This window comes from Wolffia australiana, chromosome 14 (assembly GCF_029677425.1).
Source record: "Wolffia australiana isolate 7733 chromosome 14, ASM2967742v1".
Lineage (NCBI taxonomy): Eukaryota > Viridiplantae > Streptophyta > Magnoliopsida > Alismatales > Araceae > Wolffia > Wolffia australiana.
The window spans coordinates 5171910-5197167 of record NC_135848.1 but is presented as its reverse complement, the minus strand read 5'-3'; the positions used below and the strand labels follow the sequence as shown (position 1 = coordinate 5197167).

Genomic DNA, 25258 nt, shown 5'->3' with positions numbered 1-25258 from the left:
TTAAAAATTAAGAATTTTATTTGATTGAAGCAAAAATAACACAATGACAAATTAACACCCATTTTTGCGTCGTCAAATTGGTGCCATTGGCGGGGATTTGTGTCCCCTTGAATGAATTGAGTTTTATTAGGAATAATTTCTACATATTCTAGAATTGTTTTTCTATTCTTTGATACTTGTTGCAATTACTTGCCATCAATTGAAATTATCATAGAAAATATGAGTTGGATATGATCGTTAGTATATTTGGCAAGCTAACTTGAACATGGAATTTTAGTAAGTGAACAAAGTAAAAAAGAAATATTCAATTGAATACAGGTAAATATCTCACCTATCCTTTTTACTGTGATTTGTGAAAATTTGTTCAATTGAGATAATTTTCCTAACTTGTTAGTGCAGAAGGAAATCGAAATTCAAGTGAACTTTTATTTTCCTTTTTTCTGAATTTTCTTACTGTTACTTTCATGCCACTAACTCATAGTGCACATATAAAAATTCAGGTATGTCATCACTATTTTACTGCAATTTGGAGTTTATAATCTGATGATATAGATTTTATTGAATGTGGTTATGGCTAGAACGATAAGGAATAAAAAAACCCCTTATCAATTCTACACAAAAGGCTTAGTGTGCCTTTTTGTAGTGGCCAGGTTACAATTCTATTTGAAGGTAACCTCATTAAGAGTACACTTTGATTGAGGAATAGGTTCAAGGAAATCCACCTCCAAGGTGGGTTGGTAGCTTATGAACAGGCTGAGATCATTACATAACTCCATAGTTGAGCCATTTGATTCGCCTTCAGAAGAAAAGGAGCTCTCATCTCACAACTCAAGCTCATCGACATTGGAGAGATTCATCATGGCTGCAGGCGAGCACAGCAACGAGAGGATGAGGTTAAGGGATCATTCGACCCCTTTTCAGTATAGGCCCATCACCATGGTGCATGTACCTATCGGTGAAGGGATAAACTTTAGGATCGACTCTCATACCGTTAGCTTATTACATATTTTTATGGGGAAGACCACCGAAGATCCTTACCGGTTAATAGAATACCTATCTAGGGTATGTGAGATGAACAACTACCAACATGTTCCCCTAGAGATAGTCAAGATGAGATTATTTCCACTCACCTTGAGAGATAGAGCAAAATAGTGGTTTAGGAGTCTAGCCATGGAGCTGAACTCTTGGGAAGAAATAGAACAGGCCTTCCTAAAGAAATTACATCCTATTGGAAAGACAAAGATGATAAGAAAGGCAATTAGGGAATTTCATCAGGAAGTAGGGGAACCATTCAATGAAGCATGGGAACGTCGAAGGGAATACACAAGGACTTGCCCTCATTATGGAGTGCCCAAGCATGAGATCGTGCAATTTTTTATGAACATTTAAATCACCATGATCGAATGATGTTGGATGCAGCAAGTGGAGGTGCCTTTATGAGAAAATATGATGATGAAGCCTTGGAGTTAATAGAGTTGGTAGCTGAAAACAGGGAGCATCATGCCGCACTCGCATACCCTAACAGGGGAATTACCCATAGAAGAGGAGAAATTATAGATGCAAAGCTTTTTCAAACAGATATGATGACGGATAAACTAGATAAATTATTTGAAACTCAAAAGGCATTGGTGGAAAGACTAACACCAACTAGCGTTCCTCAAGAAAGGTTAGGGCAAAATAATCAAGATGTACCATTCTCATTCATGTAAAATACCAACATAGAGCATGAGGAATGTGAGGTTCGAGATGAAGAAGAAATGATGGCAGTACAAGAACAAAATCGTTACAATCAATACAGCCGACAAGGTCAACAACACAGGTTGTTTTATAGTGATCGGCACAATGGCCATCCTAGCACTAGCTATTCATCTGGATTGAGGAGGGGAGTTGACCCGTCATATCATCAACCTCCCAGCACTTACCACCGTCCATCACCACTTGTTCAAAATAATCCAGCACCTGGTGATCTTGCTACTCAAGATATGTTGAGAAATATGATGGAGCAAATGACACTACTTACTCGACGAAAGGAGGTACTAATGGAGCGAGTGGAAAGACTCGAGACTCCCTGCACACCTAGCATCAAAGGCAAAAAGTGGTACTTGGAGAACCATTTCATTCTCAACCAGCTGTAAATCCTAGGAACTTAGGCGCACCACCTAGTAAACACCAAGTGAATCATATCAACTTAGAAGAACAGGTGAACAGCATTTGACTGTTATATCACAACTGCGATGTCCCGCTCAACTATCCATCGAATAGGAATATTTACAATATATGTTTAAAGAGTAGTGATCACTATATTATGAACTCATCATAATTCACTAAGTCATTAAACGTATTCATGGACATCATTATAAACATCACACGGAATAATAATGAACGCAAATATTTTATTCAATGAACTTAAATAAACATGGTAGTGTGATTGGCTTGACAGCCACATAATATCCATCACTTCAGTCCTAGTCATCCTGCATCAGTGTGTGATATTCACAAATATCATTCTCGTTTAAATATTAATTTTTCATGTATTCTATGTGTTATTTTCAATTCAAATGATCGTAAATGTATACTATTAGGGCTTAAAATTAATTATTATACTTTTAGATTGATTTAAAATTTTCCAATTTACTGGTATTTTTAGAAAAAATTTCTGCTACAAAATTCATAAATAAAATAAGTTCATATTTCATATTTTTGTATTTATTTTAAAAGTAAGGGGTTATTATTTTTTTAGAATGGTAGTATGAGTTTTCTCTATTTTTTATATTGGTCTTGGAACTTCATAATTCTAAACTTATGAAAGTAAACAATTTTATCAGTCAAATATTTCTATATATCTTGATTTATTTATTTATTTCTAACAAATAAAAACTCAAATTATTTTGATTTAATCTGCTTCCTCTAGTGTCGCAGTCTGATTCATAAAGGATTTGCATTGATCAATCACTGGTTGGGATGAATGCATTATGGCATGGATGGTTATTTTTAACATGTCGCAATGTATTTAATGATGAGTAAAGTGTTAAATACAAAAAAAAATCAATTTTCTTCTTTTTCCTTTTCAGGGTGCGACATTTTAAGCGCAGAAAATTATTTTAATGGTTAACAACCTACCAGAGAAATCAAGGTGTGTGTTAGCACATTATTTAAGGATGTTGATGCGGAATGACGGGTGGGGATGGAAAAAAATTTCAACGTCAATGAGGTGGGTGCAATGCGGTTGACAATGCAGGAGGTCCTGAAAGAAATAAAGGAGCGCTCAAAGGGGCAGTTGCGAGCGTACGTGCAGGCTGAAGCCTAGTCGCCCGTGAAGTTGTCGACAGAAGTTTGACGTGCGTTCCATCAATGTCAATGGCATCATTGGTCGGGGAATGATGGAGGCGTTCAGACTGCCAGGATTAGTGGATATTACAACGACGAGGGCACCGAGGTGAGTATCAATGTTAGGAGCGTCGCTTGCGGCCGATGGCAGTGGCAGGAACGGTGCACGAGCGGCAGCGCGAGTAGTGGAGCAGATGGCAGTGCTAGCATTGTGCAGCGGCAGCAAGGCTGACATGGTCATTGCCGCAGGCAGGTGGGCACACGGTAGTGGCAAAGTCAGTGCTGACGAAGCAGGCTGTAGCAAGGCCGCGGCGCAGCAATGGTGCGCGTTCGAGGCACTATGGCAGAGCTGGCACCATGCAAGAGACGGTGCAGTCGACACCGCAAACGATAGGCAGGGCAGCATGTGATGCCAACATAGGCAGTGCGCAGCGGTGGAGAAGATGATGAAGGTAGTGAAGTCAGCGCCAAAGGCGGCAGAGAACGCGGCACGTGGTGAATGTGAGGGCAATGAGCGACGATGGCAAAGGTCGCGGCGAAGGCAGCATGTGGCGGTGCAAGCAGAGAGGCGGTGGTGCGGTTGGGGGTGTGTTGGTAGAGCGGGCGGCAGCAATGTCAGTACATGGTGGCGGCTGATGTCATTGTAATTTAATTTTCCTCAAATCAAATTCATTTTAATAAAGATGTAAACTCACTCAAACTTATAGTTGGAGTAAGGTCGTCTCCACAGGGCCTAGCCTTTAGAGATGTATTTCATAATTGAGTTACTTGTTACTAAGCACTAATAATAATATGAAGGGTAGTAAGTATAAGAAGAAATAAACATGTATATGTTTAATAGGTCGACTATAGTAGTATAGTATGATTTATATAAGTATATTATTTATTATACAGTTAATATATATTATATGTTTTTATATTTTTATAGTCAATTTTTGGCAGTTTAAGGGGTAATTTAGTCTAACACCTGAGAGGTGCTCGACAAAATGCCCAAAAAAGATCAAAATAGGGGAGATATATATTTTATATAACTTTTATATGTTTTTTATAAGAAAAAATAGTAAGAAGTAGACGAAATTCTGTCGACACCTGAGGGGTGTTCGACAGAGTGCCTCTGAGAGTTTTTATATACAAATTTTTAGATACAAATTGATAAAAGCCTCGAATGCGCATAAGAAAAATTGCTATATGGACTTTGATCAAAAATGAACTTGTTGATTGCTGAAAATAATACTAACCAATCTATAGTGTTGTTTCATCTAATTGCAACATAATAGAAATAGAAAACCTCACTAATCCGCCCTAATTCGAGGAGCGAGGTGGTGGCACCAGTTGCCGCCGCCTAGCTTCTGTACGGGGGTTCCTTCACTGTTCTCCTTTGGTGCAGATCCAAGCTCTCCTAGCTCTTCACTGCACCATCCCGAGTCCTTCAGCACCTGCTAGAGTTATCACAATATCGCCGCAACCTTCTAGCCATGGAAGGGACCTCCGTCGTCTCCTTTGCTTTGCGGCAAGAGATGAAGAAAAATGAGCTTCCTGATCTCCTTTTAAGGGGTCTAGAAGGGTCCTCTCGACTCCTCAAGTGATCAAGCTTGATCCAACGGCCCTCCAGGGGCCATTGGAATGGCATGTGATCCCCTTATCGGCGGCCTACGCCGGCAAGCCAACAAGGACAACGACTAGGGGACGAAGAAAGACTGTATTGCCCCCCAACCGTTCGATCTTCCTTTGAAATGGGTCAATGGATGCAATTAAATTGCAACCATGGACCCATCTCTAATCGGCGTACCCCATCATCCACGCCAGCTTGCCCTATCAGCTGTCTTGTCACTACTCTTCATTCTAATTCGTCCGTCAAAGGGTCCCGTGATCCTCTTCATTCGTCATAGCCAATCAGAGAGCCTGAAAATAAATAAGACAACTTTAAATAAAATGAGGCAGATCTCACCGTCCAATCTTCCTTAAGAAGATCGAACAGTGGGGATCATGTCCATTTGCTTAAAAACAGCCCCAACAGACACGAGTTTCAGGTGAGGTCGGCTCAAAGCCCGGCCATGATTTAAATTTCATATGATCGTGACCCTTTGGGTCGCGATTATTTTGTAGCTCATCGGCCTAGCTCGATGCGGTGCTGAAAACAACAGCCCATTAGTTATCCCATATTGGAGAAGTTTAAAATTATAAAAAACGTAAAAATATGGAATTTATTACAAATATAAATAACAGAAGACTTTCCTCACATGCTAAACTCTGTGGGGCCTTCGTGGGCTTGCTGATGGTGCCCTTGGCTGAATGCAGATGGGCTTGTACAGGGCGGTGCCCTTGGCTGAATGCGGATGGGCTTGAGTGTCCTGCGTTTGCCTGCCTATGGATGGCCTGGGTGTTGCTGTGCCTGGCTCGGTCCTAGCTGTCCACAATAAAAAAAATTTTATTTATTTTTTTTATATGTTAACTTTTTTCCTTTGTCCTTCTCTCTTTGTTTTCTTCTTCAAACTTGACTTCACCCCTGCAAAAGCATAGATGACATACTAAATAGAGAATTAATCTCATTATAATTAACAATGTTTCAAATATATGTTTACTAAGAAATACTTGGGCTTGTAAAATATGTAAAAAATGACATTAAAAATGCATTATTTAATCACTTTCTCTGTTTAGTGCATGAGATGCAAATTCTTGTAAAGTTCAAGATAATACACATGAAATTATCCCAAAATGGCTTTAAAATATGTATGATTGCATGCCACATTTTGCGTCTATCACTTACTGATGGAAATGATGAGATATTTTTAACCATTTAGAATGATATTAGCATGTCTAAAAATATTCTTCCATGTTGTGGTAAAAAGTTGGATATGAATTAGTAGTGAAGGAGGATTGTCCATAAGTAGTCGAGCAAGGGGTGAAGCCAGTTTACACTCTGCCATGTTAATTTTGGGTAGAATGGTCAAAAAATATTTGGACTGTGAGAGAAGATAACCACTACAATGAGGAATAAGTTCAATGCCTAAAAAATAACATGCTTCATCGTGAGTAACAAAGTATTGATATACTTTCAAGTTTAGTAATAGTCATTTGCGTGCCACGAGAGGATGGACCAAGGATTAAAATGTTGTCAAAATAAAAAATCATGAATTATGTTGCATTTTTCTCGTATTTATAAAAAAAGGACATGTGATGAGATAAAATTGTATTGTTAATTTTACTGCCATTGTAATTTTAATCAAGTAAATTTGTTAAATTAGAAAATTCACTAAGGTTTTAATAATGGGAGTGAGGTCGTCTTCATAGGGACTGGCCTTTATAAGTTGATCTAATAAGTGAATTAGGGTGATGGAGAATTTAGGATGATAATAAGGGTAGTTAAAGATATTGGTTAGAGGTTGAGTAGGAGAAGTATTAATAATAATAAGAATAGTGAAAAGGTGAAGATAAGTATAAAGAGATAGCTAGGGAAATTGAGAAATTAGAAAAGGAAGAGTTACTATGATTGAGTGATATTTAGGGAGAATTATGATTATATATACTAATAATTAGTAATAAGTAGTGACATGGAGAAGTAGTGAAATGGAGTGTTCAGATAGTGATAAAATAAGATAAATATATCACCTTTTATGCTTAATATTTTTATAGATATTCAAAATAGTAAGAAAGTAAGATGATGAAATGGATTTATAATTTTACAATAAAGGGATGTATTAAGATAGGAAGTTGAAGCTTTATATATTAATAAGCTGATAGAATAATAATATATTCTTCTTAGTAGAACATAGGAGAATTATTTATTTAATTAATATTAGGTTATGTATAAGATAATATATAGATATAATAATGGAAGGAGAATTAAGATTAACGGGAGATAGGGAACGGATATAATTTTATTTAGTTTTAAAGGATTTTAATTAATTAAATTGAGAGAGGAGTAAGATAAGATATAAGGATAAAAAAGATTAATGAATAATTAAGTATATACATTAATATATAGCTAGGGAATATCATATGGTAGCATACTATGGTATATATAGTTTATATATTAGATAGATACATTTTTGGTATTTATTAATAAGTTAAAATTGATAAAATTTGTGTAAAATACCCAATGCTCAGAACGTGTTTGTCAAAATGCATGAAAGAGGAAAAACTTAGAAACAAGATTGAAAACCAATTCCAACTTTGATTTGAGTCAAATTTACGAATCTAAAGAGGGTAAACTTATAGAAATCTACCTTATGGAGTTCAGACGCTCACCTGAATTGACCTTATTGGGTTGGCAGAAAATGAGGGCGCCAATTGCTACCCCTAAGTGTTGGTGTGTGTCTCTTCCTGTCTTCCTCTGTGATGGCGTGAATCAAAACTATTCTAGAAACCATAAGTAACCGCCCTAGGCATTTCGAGCCATCGAGGAGGTGTCACGGTACTCCCTTGGCCCATCCCCCCACTAGAAAGGTATCCAGCCACCGATGTGTGTCTCAAATGGAAGATGTCAAAATACTAGGTCTTCAAGGCCTTTTTAAGCCCTTTGGAGGGACTCCGGTTACCGTGGATGAAGTAGTCCAGCCAGGGAGATCCTCTAGGGCCCATCAAATCGCATCTGGAAGTCCTCTGTCCCCGAAAAACCACTGTCCAGCCGGTGGTGTTCATGGCCAGGCTTGGAGATGGATGAATTTTCCCCTGGCCATCCAATCTATGTGGTAAATGGTCTAATGGCTGTGATTATATCTTAGCCCTGAACTCTTCTTTATCTGATGCACCCACATTTGCAATGTTAGCATCCTCATCAGCCTACCCCATCAACGTCTGCCCACTTGATGTTCTCATGGGGTCCTATAATCCTCATCAGCGATCGCGACCAATCAAAAGCCAGAAAAAAAAGAAAGACAAATTAATCAAGTGAAGAGTATCTCGCCATTCAATCTTCTTTAGGCCCAATATGGCACAGGCTTCGGGCCGGATAGACTTGAAGCCCGATCAGCTTTTCTTCCTAATTATCTTAAGCTCGCAGCTTATTGGGCCGTGATCTCTCTTATTTCTTGTCGGGCTAACCTGGTGTGGAGCTGAAAGAAAAAGTTAGATATGTTCCATATTGAAAAAATGCTAGAAAAATGAATGTTAAGTTAATGCCAAGCGAGATGACAAAATGAATTAAATGAACATTTTCCCTGCATGTGCAGGCTATCACTGGGCTTGGCAGCTACACATGGGCTTCTTCAGCTGGCCTTTGTCTCCGTGATCCTTGTGTTGTTGTTTGTCAGCTCCTGCACGCGGCTACACTCACCAGCTATGGGCGGGTGATGAGCCAAAAATAGGAGTGAATTTTACTAAATTTTAATCCATTCTCGTCAATTTCAGCTGATATAATAAAATTATAAAAAAACCCTACTTAAGATGTGTAGTGATAAGTAAAGGGTGTCATCTAGGGGAAGCTAGTACGGACTCCAAATGATGATCTGCTTGAGTAATTTGAGTCTAATTAGGGTTACCTTGATCTTCAATGAAGATCAAACTACCCTAATTAGATGATGAATTTAGAAAAAGGGGTAGAAGAGATGGGAAGAATAGAAGAAATTAGGGGCTCTAGATTGGCTTCTTTGATTCAAAGAGAAGGGTTAAAGGGGTCAATTAGAGAGGTTGAGAGGAAAATTTTGATTTGGTTTGGTTGGTTTTTAAAGATTGGTAAATCAAAAATAACTAAACTCTAAGATAATAAAATAGGGTAATTTAATATCCTACAAATAAAATCTTTTTTAATAGTTTTTTTAATGTGCACTTGGAATAGCTAGGTAAATCCCTAAATTTCTCCTCTCAATCTCAGTAACGGCTTGTACATTTCCCTCAAGCCTAGCGATTTAGAAGTTCAGACCAAGATCAAGAAGAACGATGAAGAAAAAAGTACCAAACAGGTTGATCCAGGTTGAAGCTCCTCTCTGTCTTTCAGCTGTGATAGAGCAACATTCAGAATGAAGTCCTCTCGAAATTTGGGTTTTATACTTAGGTTACATTGTAATATTTTAGTAATTAATGCAGGCTTTATCTGAATGATTCAACCATATAAATAGATAGAGGAGGTCAAGACGAGCAAATCTGTAAAAAAATCATCTCAATCAGACTTCAGGATTAAAAGTTAAGAATATATGAATTTCGACCAATCTTAGCCATTGGATTGAAATTCATTTATTTATTAATTTCTTTTGAAACACACAACGATGTGTCGAATGCTGATTGGCCAACGATTTGAATTTGCTTTTCGGGTTGAATCTGCGCGTGCCACATCACCTCCCGTGTGTGCGCGTTGTATGCGTCACGCGGGTGGTGAACTTACCGCCTGGTGGCCCCCCTCATCAAGCGCCATCGAATTCTCATTCGACGGCCGAGATGAGGGCACGTAGGTCAACCAAAAAATCGCCTTGACATTTTGCACATAAGTCCTTTTCGAAACATGACTTTGCCATTTGACGCCGCCCAAAAGTAATTGTGTATATGCCCTTCCACACTCTCTCTCCGAATGTTCTTGAAATCATAAAAAAGACCATGACAAATTGCAATTAAATCCCTACGCAATTTTCATAATTGTATCTATGCCCCTACCTAAATGACCGAGAGCTTTTTTAGGGGTATAATTGCATCACATATTCACGAAAAGCCCCTGGGAGTTTAAAAATTACTTTAAAACTCATTTTTCCCTTATAAATATATCATTTTCCTCTTTAAAAGTTCATTTCTTCCTCGAATGAATTCCAAAAAAATCCAATAAAATTCTAGAAAATTTAGAAATTCATCCCCACACTAATTGACATCAAAAATTAAATTTTAAACTTGCCATTTTCATTTAAACAGAATTATTTCAAGCTTAAAATAAATCCCATAAAATTCATAAAATTAATATTAAATTAGGGGAAAATATAAATCACTTGCAAACATTAATTACATGTAAATTTATAATAACAACCCCATTTTAAACTCTTTAAATGCGTAAAATTGTCCTAAATTGCTTCAAATAAAGTTTGAATTTAGGGTGTTACCAGCAGGCTTTAGCACCATGTGCTCGCCCACCTGTAGATGGCTTGAGCACTACTATGTGTGGCTCAGCTGCCTAGCGCTTCATAAACCCATTTTTTAATCCTTCAAATTTTCATCCCTGAAAAATATAACTGACATACTAGAGGGAGCATTAAATTCATTAATTTAATAATGTTTTAAACACATTTTTACTAATAAATAATTGAAATTTTAAAATATGTAAAAATATATATTAAAAACTCTACTTTTACGAAGGTTCTGTTTAATGGATGAAATGAGAATCCACATAAAAATGAAGATAACATGCGTCATCTGATCCCAAAAATGGCCTTAAAATACGTATAATTTAATTCTGCATTTAGTGTTCAGGATGTCAGTTTTGGATTCTTGAGAACTGATGGAATGGATAAAGGAAGAAAGTTATGTTAACCATTCAAGGGTGAATGGTTATAAATGGTAGAACAATTAGCAAAGTAAACACGCATTGTTTAAAAAAGGAAAAGAACTGAAATGATCATCTCATTCATGAGATAAGCTGGAAATCACAGCACCCAGTATTTTTAGGCATGGAGAGGGTTGCAGCATCAATAGACAGGTACAGATTGTATGGCAAAGCTTCTTTTCTGCCATCTCGTTCTGCACCAGAGTGTGGGGGCAGGAACTACAATGGAGAATATCTTTTTATTTGAAATAGAAAGCTACAATATCTCTCAAATGTTACTTCAAATTTGATTTTAAAACTTGATAAATTTGTGAAGGATGTACCTCTTCTTATTCAAGGAAAAATGCAGGTATAATTCATTAACTCATCAATGAAAATAATGTAGTTCTGAAAGCCAAAAGGAAACAGAAGTGGAATGGCCCTCCAGATATTGGAGTGAATCAGTCCAAGTATTTTAAAAACTTTAGATCTTGATCAAGATAATAGAAAATTGCAAGTCTTAGATAAATAACATGAAGCAAAATAATAAATAATTGATGAGTTAAAGGAGGACCAAAATTTTTAATCAATATTCTTAAACTTGGAATGAGGGTACTTCCCCTTCGGCAATAATTCACACCCTCATTCGATCCTTCAAGAGGAAATATCAGGTATTTTTCTTGCTAGTTAAAACATCAAAAATATTTTGTGAACATTGTGAGTGTTGCATTGCCAAATGAATTAATTTTCAAAATTTTCCCATTAACTATATAGATATAGTATAGAGGGGTTCTATTTGATGTTATTGCCATGTCATTGTCTTCTCTGGCCAATAAAATTTAATCAAACAGTTTACTAAGAGTCTAACATGTACTCCATAATCGTTAAGAGATTAGTGGTTAGGATTCAATAAAAGTTATAGATGATGAAAGATAGATGGTTAGGATTAAATTTAGATAATATGAGAATCAATGGATTGGATCAATGATAGAAGGTTGAAAATTATGGCTAGTGAAGCCTTAGAACTTGCTATATATTTTACTATAAATATGAATCCATATGTAACAATTTAATGGGTGTAATACAGTCTGTGTCAACAAACTATCTTGAGTGTCTCTCTCTTCTCTCCTTTTTTACCTTTATTATTTTACCTTGGGATTTCTTGAATTCTTTCATTTTATTAGAGGCAAGGCTTCACAATGTCTGAGGAAACACCAACAGTGGAGCCCTTTGCAGTTATGTTAGGAATTCTACAAATCAATTAGTTATGTCTACCATGGTACAAGTATCAATTATTGCTCAATCTAGATGATCCTTTGAAGGTGAAGAATTAAAATTTTCAGCCAAGGAAAAGCTCAAATGCATACGCAGAAATGTACTATTGTTCACATAGCTATTTCGATTTGTGGATCCCCCGAGTCATTGGAACAATACATATTAGGGATGTTTGGTCATTTATGTATGTGAGAATATCATCCAATATTTTTGTACACTTTTCTCCAATAATTTGTATCAGGTAATATTGGCTTTCCAACCAAACCTCGTAGTTATCTATTTTATGCATAAAATCTTTGGAAAATTAGCAAATGGTACTTTCATAGTTGATAATTAGTGCACAGGAATGAGATGTGACTTCTTGATCAAAGTCTTCTCATTTAGAAGGATTCATCAGATAAATCTAATAATTATTAAAAATGTAGAGTGATTGACTCAAATTTTACTTTGACTATCATACAGCAGTTCCCCTGGTTGCTACACATAGACGACTAGTTCAACATCTTTTTTCAGAGTTGAATTTAAAGTGACTGAAATTTTTTTATTGAAAAATAATTCAAAAATGTGAAAAAAAAGGGAAGAAGTTGACCAAAATATAAGTTATGTTAGATGACATTTTTGATTGAGAAAATAAAAACAACAATCACATGAAACTTGAGTCAAAAGAAATATACAGATGTTAACTTTTATAAAATAGAAAACTGAAAGAAACATAGTCTAACTCTAGTACGTAGGGTAGAATATATGTAAAATGTTATAAAAGAATTGGACATTATTTTGGATATTTGATCATGGAAAACCAATCAATCCAACATTCTAGTGAGGAGGAAAATTTTTAGGCGCATCAAGTCATCCATTTGGTTAATAGTGGAGCATATCTTTCGATTTTTTATAAGATGAGAAAATGGATCTTCATGCAGTTTTCCAAATGAATTTTGGATACCGATTTATATGAAAATGTCTTTTAAGAATGTTCAGAATAAGTTGTCTTTTACATTTTTTCATTGATTTTCAAAATTATGTGCAGAATCCAATTAAAGCTGTAAGATATGAATGTACAAAATAATTTTAGCCATGATTTTAGATAGATGCTTAATGTCATAGAAATTGTTTGTAATCATCCGCCATTGTCAGAAAGGATTTGTCTACTTATCTAGATAATTGAATTGCTATTCCTCCTAGAATGTGGAACATTTTTTTACTCAATACAATGAGGAAAGACTCCAATTTCGTTACCAAAAACTTTTGCCATCTTTCTCTTCGCATCAAAATTTCCCCATCATTTTTGGAGTTTTATTAAAAAATAATACATTTCTTCAAAATTAATTCGAAATTAATCATTTTGCATTTTGAGGAAAATAAATTGAATTACCTTTGAGTCTTCCTTTTTTCTTTTACCCCTCCTTAAGCTTTTAGTTGTTTTGGTCATCGTTAGTATATTGATTAAATGAGATGCTTATCATAATTACTAGTATGTTGATTCTACAAGATACTAAGCATTTTCAATAAGAGTAAATACTAGCACACATCCCAATTTAAACCCCTCTATATTCTCTGCTAGGCCATAGCAAGGACCAATATCTAGCCTCAGCAGTTAATCTTTCATGGGGCTAGAATTCTCTCTAGATAGAATAAATTTACAGTAAAATAGTAGTATGTACCATACATTTATTCTCCCTCTGATCCTGTTCTGTGGAAGTTCTTTGATGCAATCATTCTCTATTTAAAGAGTTTTCTCAAAATTATGTATCTAATGAGGTCACGCGGTCAAATCCCGAGCTATGTCAATCGCTCAAATCGGGTGTGTGCCAGCCTCAGTGCTTGGAGCAGAACACTGAGCAGCCTTGATCTCTTGCAACGGAAGTCTTTTGCAATAGCTTAAGATCGCATAGAAGGGGTTAGAGGAGAATGTGGGGACGCAGCCCTATCGAGGAATAGGGTCATTGCATTGATATCATAAAAGGTTACATCGTAGTCGTGATCATTACAGGGAGAAGACCAGGGACAATACAAAGTAATGAGACGAGGCGCATTGTGCTAGGGTAGTGTCGCCTCTCCGCCTCAAGGCCCGCTGCTCCAGGCGCGCGCCCCCGCCAGCTCTGCCGCTACACATGTGCCACCGGGCTGGGCGCTGTGCGCCCATGGGCAGGGCGATCACACACGCCACCCCTACCTTAACGATCACACACGCCACCAGCACCCACGCTGACACCTATTGCATACAGACTGCGCGATGCCGCCACATTCGGTGCCTCAAGACGAGCGGTGTGCGCCCGGCACTACCCACGGGGGCGCAACGCCCCCATGCCGCCTCGGCGCCCACTGTGCGCCATTGCCCCGCGCCATGCAAACACAATGCATGCCCAGCACATGCGATGCGTGCGAGGCCCATGCTGCCGCTGCCGGCTTCCCAGGCAACTCCGCACACTGCCCCGCAGCCCTGGCGCCCGGCCTGCGTGTCCCGCTCCCGCGCGGCGCTTGGCGCAGGCATGAAGCGTTGGCACTTGCACGTGGCACTTGGATCTGGCGCACGAAGCGTTGGCGCTCGCGCGTGGCGCGTGCCGCTTGGCGCCCGCACGCTCACACCAGTCGGCCCGCGCACCCAGCATGCGCGAACTTCACCTGATCCATCCCGCCTTAGCGCGAACGGGCACGCGCACCGTCCGCAACGTATCACCACTACGGGGGTGATCGTCTAAAAGATCAGGTTGGGCGTCACCACCCTTAGTGCATCGTAGCACTAAATTGGACTTTGTCATTACAGATGAACATACTTGCATTCTCCATCATAAATGGTATCTCTATTTTTCAAATAAATAAATAAAATTATAAAGGGTATCTCTTCCTCGCTCTTCCTGCTCTGCCCTCTTCCTCGAGTGATCGTAATTTGTGGGTAATAATTGAAGCAGCTGCCAGCATTCTCCGGAATCTCAAATGGGTTGTGGCGAGAAGCGTTGATTTCACTGTTTGGGCTCGCCCTTGGCCAATTTTCCGATCTGATTGAAATCATGGTGATCCCGCAGTACCCTTTGGTCTAATGATCACTAGAATGTTGTTTTTTCGATTGTTACTTGGAAATTTTCGTGTTTGATAGAGGATAATCTTTGCTCAATTGGGAATGAGTAATGGGTGTGATTGAATGTATGGGGATGGGTTTCTTTCTTGATCTTGCAGGCGACTTCGAAAAAGATTATCCCTAGGGAGGAGTGGGAGAAGAAATTGAACGATGTGAAGATCAGGAAGGAGGACATGAACAAGCTTGTGATGAACTTCCTTGTGACAGAAGGATACGTGGAGGCGGCGGAGAAGTTTCGGCTTGAATCCGGCACAGAACGTATCCTTGATTGGTTTTTAAGCGAAATTATGTTATTTTTAACTCCGTTTCTTATTCCCTTGATCGTATTCAATGGATTAAACATTGAATCATCCTTAACGTTGCACAGCGGACATCGATCTCGCGACGATTACGGATCGCATGGCTGTCAAGAAGGCTGTGCAATCTGGTAATGTGGAGGACGCAATTGAGAAAGTGAATGACTTGAATCCTGAGGTACTGGGCTTTGATGATATCGGTTGAAATAATTTGAATATTTATTTTTTTAAAACCATTAGAATTTCAACAAAAAAATCTGTTCGTTTGTGACTTTCTCTGTTTTGATTGTATGAGTATGATTGTTTCTTTCTCCAATTGTATATCCTCGCTGTGTTAATGTTTTTGTGAAATGGGTAGCTTTGAATATCCTCTGATTACTCGCTTTAGAAATGTTCCGTGGTCTATTATTATAACTATCGGTCTATATTCCGGATGAGCAGTATTTCTATACTTTTAGAAACTGAAATTGCTTGCACTTTTGTGAGAATTGACGACTGAGAATCTATTAGCGAATTGGTTTTCTTGGTTATAAATGTTTGTTGAATTAACTTTCTTGGGAGTATCATCTTTTCATTCAAACAATTGTCTCTTCCTGCAATTCTTTAATCTAAGAGCATCTCTATGATTACAACGATTGCTCTAATCGCATGTTAAATTATATACAGTATCTTAATCCTGGAATGACATTCTGACCGTTTTATGATCTCAGGGCCAACGTGTGAGGTAGGATTAATGTTTTCCTTGTCAAAAACTTAAATAATTGAATCATAAATCAAATTATTTTCTTTAATATCTACCCATTTGTGATATTTAATTATTTATCCTGTGGTCCAATAATAATTCTTTTCTCTTTCTTCGCGCCGGCGAATTTACTTTTTTCAGATACTAGACACAAATCCAGAGCTGTTTTTCCATCTCCAGCAACAACGTATGATAGAACTCATCCGCAACGGTAGACTAGAAGAAGCTTTAGAGTTTGCCCAGGAGGAGCTTGCGCCTCGTGGTGAAGAGAATGTGAGCGTTTGACAGACTTCAAAACAGTTTTCTCTTCGTTCAATTCATTAGTGAAGTTCTCCATGAGCTTACATTTGTGATCCATTCGATGGTTTTATAGCAAAGTTTCCTTGAAGAGTTGGAGAAGACTGTTGCGCTCCTTGCCTTTGAAGATGTTTCTAGCTGCCCAGTTGGGGATCTTCTGGACATGTCTCATCGCTTAAAAACTGCGAGTGAAGTTAACGCGGCCATACTCACGAGCCAGAGTCATGAAAAGGGTCAATCTATTACCTTTAGCTTTAATATTTTTGATTAATTTGTTGCAATTTTTAAAATATTCGTCGTCCATGAATATAAATAAGGTGCGACAATCGGCATAGATCTGATCAGATCAGTTTCAAATAAAATGTTTGATCGGTCAACCGAACGGCCTCGATCTTAACGGGATCAAGATCAGCCAATCCGACGAAAATAAGGTCGCCCATCCAATTGATTGGACGGATTGGATCAACTTGTTTGGCAAATTAAGCGAAATGGGCTGATTGGTCTAGTGGACTGTTTGATAGATTAGGATCAATCTGGTAACATCAATCTCAATCGAGATGCGGGATCTGGATCGATTGGATGGACTTGATAGTGATCTGATCGAGATCACTCTCCGTCGGCCAATCAGATAAAGAGGGCCATTTAATGATAGATAGGCCGGTCCAATCCATCAGACCAAGTGGATAAGTTAGATCAACACATTAAGGGGAATGGAGCTATGGGTCTAGTCAACAGCTCCATCGATCATGATCAATCTGATCAGATCATAATTGACCGGATGGATCGATCACTGTTGATCAAAAAAATCCATCGATTCTGATTGATAATAGATCCAACTTTTGATTGATCCAAACTCAGTCGATCTATATCAGTAGGATTGGTTTATATGTCCGAATATTCAATCTCGCCGGCCCTGTGTAGATTTCATTCATGATCATAATGATCAATTTTGTTCTTCGCTCATTTTTTGCATCTTTTATTGCAGATCCGAAGCTCCCAAGTTTACTGAAGATGTTAATATGGGCACAAAACCAGCTCGACGAGAAGGCTATCTACCCACGTATCACTGATCTTTCATCTGCAGAACTTGAAGGCCCCGTTGTCTGAAGTTCTTAACACATTCAGCATGATGGGTGTTACCTCCTACTCATGATAATGCATGAGTATTGACACAGTATATCTCTGTCTTTGATAGTAAAACTTTTTAGTTTTTTTGTCTTTGATCTGTTTTCAAATGAATTACATGTCCCAATCATGCAATGCAAGGATGATGGATGATGGATAGGTCAACTTGGAATGGCAGCCTGAAATTCATGGGTACATTAAGCCTATATTACAGGGGGGCATCGGTAGACCAGTTTAGGGAAAAGCTCAGTTCTGCCTAGAAAGGCAATGTTGGTGTTTTTAGAAAGTGAAATCCAACATGATTTCTGTGGAAGAAACTTGTGTTTGCTAGCTCGACTTTAAGAGCTGAAGCTGTTTTATAAATAAGGTTATGAGGCTCAATTTTAGGAGTAGAGCAGAAGGGACCACATTATAATATTACATTCTTCTTCACTCCTAAAGGCATGGCTTTTGCTCTTTGATTTGTTCATGAAGTCGCGCCACTCAACTTGCATCATGAAGTGTAGCTCCCTGTTGTATTTCTCTCGCTCTCTATCCATCTATTTTTATCCCTCTCTGCATCAATCCCTTTATATCTCTTAGAAATGTTCTTTCTAGAAGAAAACTTGAGATCTCTAAATTATGAACCAAATCTGTGGCCCAGTAGGGATAAGTTATGAAGGGAAAGAAGAGATGAGATTCCTGGTTCAGGATCTACAATTTTTTTTATCGTTTTGTAACAGGAGCTAATATATTTCCATTGAACATAGTTCAGGACCCGTTTATGTTGATGAGAATCAGAACCTTGGGCATGACCAGACCACATCAAGTGTGATGAGATTAAATCGCCTCCAGGTTCTTCATATATATATCTGATAAACTCAAAATGAAGTTATAAGGCCAATTCCAAGCTCCTCTGCCAGCCCATCCCACAAGGGAAGAAGGGTTAACACAACCAGGAAGATGGCAGCAACGAGCCCGGCCTGGCGCAGTCCCCCCACCTCTGTGACATCATTCAAGCAAGCTTTCTCTGATGCTCTCTGCGAAGAAAAGAGATGACACTCGTGAGAGAATGATTTATAAAATAACACTTTTTAGACGATAATCTTGGGATAAATTGAGAACTCAGATGAGAAAATGGAGAAAATGGTCTGTGAGAAATTGAAAGATGTATCACCTGGCATATTAACACATAAAGCCCCCAAGGAAGAGACAGCGGCCCACCCAGCTGATGACAGGTGATAAAATGAGCAATTAACTTAAAAAAATTACATAAGAAATGGGTGAGAAAAATAGCATGATGATATCGGACAGACACACATCAGTGGACAAGATAATATAGAGACGGGTTGAGATAGATACATAGATGGAATTTAAATGGACTGTTAAGATATGAACAAAGGTTTGAGAGACGGACAGATAGATAATTTAGAGAGAGAGAGAGAGATGTCCAGGTTGATCACTGTTTTCGGGTGGTCTTCCTTATTTTTTTCAAAAAAAAAAGAGAGATGTTAAGAAAGAAGGTAGACGGATGGATTAATACATAGACAGATATAGAGATGGATGGATGGATAGCTTGATAGTTTTAAGTTATCAATATCATAAATTAATAACTGAAGATAAACTGATTCTCGTAACAATTATTACAGTGACTGCCATAAACAACAATAAGCAAGGAATCGTACCACTCCTAGTCCAAGCATAGCATATGTTGTGAGCCCAAATGCAACGAGGGCATTTTTTCCAAAAGCTCCCTGGGAAAAAAAGTTGTCAAATAGGCAAGAAGTCTGAAAATAACTAAACTCAAGGACACCCAGTTAAAATAAAGGGAAAATTACAGTATTTTACAAAAATGCAATCCTCTAATGATTATCGTTCATCCCTCTCACTTTTATATCAGAAAAATGTACCTGCATTGCTCTTCCTCCATCAAGAGAGCCCACAGGAAGCATGTTAAATGCCGATGTGGTCAACCCACACCTGTAGATTGATGAAAAAAATCAGCATTTAGATCTTAAATGGCCACGAGAGTTGACGATGGTAGTTGTACTTCACCAGCCTGCAATCACCAGCGGATGGATGGAAACTGTAGCCGCGTGCATTGCTCTGCAAGATCAACAATAAAATCCTGGTTGAAATTCATAGAACAAACAAGGGTGATTCATTCATGCATGCATTCTTTATGGTTTAATCACTACCATCTAGGTTTATATTATCTCAGTGTCATTGACCCTTTTCAAAGTTGACAATGACATCAAAGATGACGATGATGTTGGCGAGGTCACCCTGACGGTTGATCTCAACGATGACAGGATAAAATGGATGATTGATACTGACCATTAAATTCAACGTGAGCTGTTTAAATCAGCAAAATTGCAGTTAAAAATCATCCACCCGTCTTGCTCAACTGGCTTAACTGATGATGATGATTAAGTTGATGGAAAGTTATGGAAGGTTGAACATGATGACGAAGATGATGCATGTTGGCGTTGGCGACATCATAGACAAACCATCAAACACCATCAAAGGGTTATGCCAAGCCTTACTCTCATCAATTACATGAGCATCCAAACAGGACTAAAATACTGCAAAGCCTTAAAAAATAATAACAAATGGTGAAGTAGGCAAATAACAAAAGTTGTGATAAAGTTCTTCTCCCTTCTATTATATGATAATTCTCGACTAAAGTGACCAATGTTCTTTCGTACAGACTTTGATAATGTCTTTTAACTGGGAAAACTGAACTTACGTGTAGCCAAGAGTCCAGCGGCTTATTAGCCCAAGAAATAAAGAGCCTTGGAAAAGCACGCTTGGGACTTTAACCAAGTCTCCGGCGACCTCGGGGTTAGATGACAGCATGAGCCCCAGGATGAACATGGAAAACGATAGAGCTGCGCCAGCGAAGGGTCCGGCAACCGAGATGTCAAACTTCGCCTTCCGATCCGGCAAAATGGATTTGAACTGTGATGGGATAATGTACCAGATAGTGAAAAATGGAATTGAATTTTACGCAGTGCTGGAACTAAAAATACTTCTTTTTTTCAAGAATGAATTTGCAATGAGCTTCAGGGTTTTCCTGTATCAATCAAATATTTCATGAGCCAAAATCCCGTGTTGACTGCACCCGTCTCCTAACTGTTGACGATAACAATTTAAAATTTTAAGAAAACAAAGAAACTATCGATGATCTCATAAAATCCACAGAGGTCCTCGACACCACTGGAATAAAAATCTGATCCAACTTTTGTAAGAAACTATTTATACTTTTAAAAAATCGGCAAAAGTAAAGAATCTACTGGTCCAAATTCTAAGCAAGTTTTTCCGATAGAAGGGCCAACTACAGCCATTGGATTTAATAAATCACCTGAGTGATTGCACCAAAGCTGCCAAGGGTAATATTTGGGATGAAGTATGGAATGCCCAGCTTCACCTTCTTGGGAAAAGCAGCCAAAAAGTGACCCACCTCCTATGCGAAGTAAAAAAACAGAAATTCAGTTAAAAGTACAAAAATGCCCCAATACAATCTGATTGCATCGACATAAAAGGCGGATTAAAACATTACGTGAAATAAATGAACCCCAAGGAGTCCATATGCCATGGGCAACGCAGACTCGACAAATGGGACCAGCAATTGCATATCAGGCGCCTCAGTGGCATTTGGATCTGTAAAGTATTTCACCACATCCGGTGGAAGGCTTTTCAACTGAAAAAAAAATACAAAAAAAAAATAAAAATCAAGATAAAAACAGATTAATAAATATAAAAAATCACACAGCTGAGGTGCACAATGAAACAAGTATTAATAAAGATAAATACACGAAAAAAAATAACCAGCCTCAAGATAAATGATGATTAACAAATATAAAAAGGCACTCACCTGAGATGCAATGCCAACTTCAACACAGGAGCCGAAGGTGAGAACGATAAGCAGCAGCGCAATTACATACTGCCAAAGGGTGGTGGGCCCAGGTTCAGAAACCTCCTTCCTCAAGAGCCCAAAGCTCACGCGTGGTCCTCCACGAGGATCAGGCGCATCCGAATTGGGCTCCTCCACCATGAACAGATTGTACTTATTGCCAGTGGTTTCAGTCAGAAGGCGTTGGAGCTTTGCAAAAACCTGCTCTCTATTGCCACGTAAATTACCAAGGAAGAGAATTCCTTCACCAAAATCGCCAAAAGGCTCTTCTTTGGTCACCCAGAAGGTTGAATATCCAAATAGTTTTTCTTTGATCAGCTTCACATCTGTCGGGTCAACCTTCTCCGGCCCCAGAAGCTCCATCAGTTTAAAAGAGTCAATTTGAAAGCTGGTGTAGATTGGTCCCTCCGGAGACACGCCAGAAGTCTTTTATAAGACGATCCCAAAAGAAAAACAATGCCTCAGATATCTCGTTTTTTAAAAGCAAAGGTTGAAATTTTCAAATTTCGGTAAGGTTGAGGAAAATATATTAATTTCCAGATAACATTTTTTTTAAAGAAAATTTCCAGATAACAAATTAAATGTTGAATCTATATTTCATGGTACCATTTGAGAAAGAAAAGTTGAAATTTTGAAATTTGGTTGAGTTTGTGGAAAAAATGTACTCATTTCCAGATAAAGACTAAACGATGAATTCAGATATCCTGCCAAACTTCTGTAAGCCCCCCACGTTGCACTATTTATAGAGAAAAGTTGAAATTTTGAAACTTGGGTCAGATTGATGAAAATTTATTCAGTTCCTGCTAAAGATCATGCTACAAATTCAGATAACACGACAAACTGCCAAAAGCTCCCTGACATGGCACTGTTAAAAAGAAAAGTAGAAAAATCGAAGCCTGGGTCAGGTTCAGGAAAAACCTATTCAGTTCCAACGATAAATTCAGATATCCTTTTAAACGATGGATTCAGATAACCTGTCAAATTTCTAGAAGCCCCCGACGTACCACTATTTAAAAAGAAAAGTAGAAATTTTGAAATCCAGCTCAGATTGAGGGAAAATGTATTCGGTTCATGGCTTCCTGCTAAAGATCATGCGATAAACGCAGATAACACGACAAACTGCCAAATTTTTTAAAAATTGAAATCCGGGTCAGATTGAGTAAAAATGTATTCAGTTCCTGCCAAAGATCATGTAATATATTCAAATACCACGTCAAACTGCTAGAACCCCGTCTATACGGCACAATTCATATCAAATTTTTGATGGATTATCAAGAAACATAAAAGAACTCTGATCAAATTCACATCTACGCGGACAAGATGAACATACTCTGGGAGAAACAGAGGCCGGCGTCTGCTCTGACATCAGTTCATCCCCGCTACTCCTCTCCTTCTCCTCCGTCGTCGTGGCAACCGAATTCGAACTCGATTTCTCTTCCTGACCATCTTCTCCGTTCAACGCACAGCATCTCAAGCTCCTCCAATGGCGACCCATCAAAATTACACTCGACCCATCGCGCCGGAGCGAGCGAACAGCTTGCTTAGAACACGAGGTCTTCTGGGCTACCTCCCAAGTTGCTCGAATCCTCCCTTCCAAGCCATTGCTGAAAGCCCGAGACCTCGCGTTTAAAGAGACGATTGAAGCGCTTGGAAGAGTACCCATCCCCACCATCGCCTCAAGGAAGAAGCTCGGCTAGAACCCAGATGCTGTAAAGCTGGAAATTGGGTTTTTTCGATCTCTGCTGGTCGTGAGCATGGAGAAAAAACGAATTTCTCACTGGCTGCGGTGGATTGGAGGGTTTGTTCTTCGTTCGTGTGGCGGGCAGTAGCGACGGAGAGGAGTTGTAATCGTCATCATCTTCGTCTTCTGGGGCCTTAGCAGATGAAATGGAGGATTGGGTCGAGCAGGGAATATCCCGATTTATCGGATTCTTCTTCTTAGATTTCGGCTGTTCATGGGTATGTTTGGTTCTCGAATACTATATCCGAAGAGAAGATTGTTTTCCAGTAATTAATCTCAAGTCCCTTTCAAGAACAGGCCACCTAAACTTATGTATCATTTCCAAAATTGAATGGTTCCATGAGTATTTTCCCTGTGAAATTCAAAGGTTTCAATGTTTCAAGGAGAGATATGTTTCAGAATATTTTCCAACTAATTAATCTTGTATCGTTGTATCATTTTGAAATTAGAATGTTTCAAGAGCATTTTCTGTAAAATCTTTGTTTGCAGGTTTCTAGTAGGGCATGGCAAACGTCATCCATCATGGCAATGGCTCCGTGACCGATGTCGTGATGTGGAGAGGGATGATGAATTTTAGCCTCGTGACGGATGATGTGACGAAATACCCGTGACAGGTCATAATGTAATGGTGACAGAGGGTCCTGAACAGGTGACGTGACGAGACGGCCATCACGGATAACAACGGTGATGGAATTTTATATGATGAAAAGTGGGGAAAAGAGGGGTAGGAAGTAAAATTGTTTATGTTTAACGATAAAAGAAGAGATTTGGTGGTCAAAAATTAAATTTTAAAATTAGTAAATATTGATAAATACAACATAGTATGTATAAATACATTATACTATAATATTTATAATATTTCAGTGAGAAAGAGAGTGGGTCTCCGAAAGAGAGCGAGGGAGACCAAGACAGAGATAAAGAGCGAGAGAGAGAGAGAGAGGGAGACAAGAGAGTGTGTGTGCGAGAGAGGGGGACTCAGAAAACTGTGTTTTAACTCTTGCTGAGATATCTTGAAAATGTCTCTCTTTGAGCACTTTGCTGAGGTATCTTCAAGAGTATATGTATTCAAAAATATAAGATTCAAGAGCAGAAAGTTCGTGCCCTGAAACTAAAACACAATAGTTCTAATTTTTAGAGTCATTCGATAATACATTTTAAGCACTTTACTTCGACTTTGATTTCAGTTTCACTTATTTGACTATCACTTGCACAAAAAAAATAGTTACACCATCCACCAATCCCTGCATCTCCGTAAGCTTGACTTAAGAGTTTGTGGGATATTATCCATACACCAGATGAGACATCCTATAAATATACTTTTATATATTGTATTAGTTATTATTTGAATGTCAGAGACAATAGTTATATTGGTGTCACTCTATTCTTTATATTTTGTCTCGTAAATTATGAGGGGAAAAAATAAATCAGGAATATTTGATTTTTAAGTTCAAATACTTTATTTTAAGAGGATTTTCTATAAAAATACTTTTACATGTTGTATTACATAATCACACTCGCTGATGCAAAATTTTCAACAAGCTTTTCATGTTACATGGTATAAATAGCCACCCACATTAGTTATATTCAGGGCAATGAGAAAACATATTCAAGTATATTATGGATTAACCCTCTGATTCTGACTGTATAAATCTTTTCATATCATAATTTGTGAACTAAACCAGAAAAAGACATGACATTTTGTGGACTGGTAAGGGTTTTTATCATGGATGCTGATATTCATGAAATTATTATTATTTTTCATCATCTAGTGAATGAACAGTTATCTCACCCTTCCCACTGTCCATTCACTTTGGTATGAGTGCACAGTTTACAGGACGTGCTTGCAAAAGCAAATCAGAGTTGTAAAATATGGAGTAACCTAAGAAACAGTCCCATGGATAAGATAACATCATTCGTAGGATGTGCATGTCATATATAGATTCATATATATGAAACTATGAGGTATATTACAAAAATAATCAGCTGAAGGTCCACCTAAATCAAGATGGAAAAAACAGATGCCAACCTGAAGAGCTGAATTCTCAC

The 25258-nt window shown here is 38.2% G+C and overlaps 2 protein-coding genes and 1 non-coding gene across 3 annotated transcripts; 1 reads left to right on the top strand and 2 right to left on the bottom strand.

The window, feature by feature from the left end:
* Positions 1 to 1242: 1242 nt before the first annotated feature.
* LOC144712569 (small nucleolar RNA R71) lies at positions 1243 to 1349 on the bottom strand. The gene has a single exon (XR_013583834.1). It is a non-coding gene; the product is annotated as a small nucleolar RNA R71 (small nucleolar RNA).
* Positions 1350 to 14890: 13541 nt separating this feature from the next.
* On the top strand, positions 14891 to 17671 carry LOC144711639 (LisH and RanBPM domains containing protein). The gene is made up of 6 exons (XM_078585631.1): positions 14891 to 15051; positions 15215 to 15374; positions 15484 to 15590; positions 16296 to 16427; positions 16528 to 16684; positions 17437 to 17671. Exons 1-6 carry the CDS (start codon positions 15049 to 15051, stop codon positions 17556 to 17558), a joined length of 681 nt encoding a protein of 226 aa, XP_078441757.1. The 5' UTR covers positions 14891 to 15048; the 3' UTR covers positions 17559 to 17671.
* A 702-nt stretch (positions 17672 to 18373) lies between these two features.
* EGY1 (Peptidase M50 family protein) lies at positions 18374 to 23379 on the bottom strand. The gene is made up of 10 exons (XM_078585630.1): positions 22802 to 23379; positions 21433 to 21897; positions 21118 to 21258; positions 20920 to 21021; positions 20305 to 20516; positions 19611 to 19661; positions 19466 to 19535; positions 19241 to 19309; positions 18733 to 18783; positions 18374 to 18595 (listed from the first exon to the last, which is right to left on the bottom strand). Exons 1-10 carry the CDS (start codon positions 23141 to 23143, stop codon positions 18437 to 18439), a joined length of 1662 nt encoding a protein of 553 aa, XP_078441756.1. The 5' UTR covers positions 23144 to 23379; the 3' UTR covers positions 18374 to 18436.
* Between the last annotated feature and the right edge of the window lie 1879 nt (positions 23380 to 25258).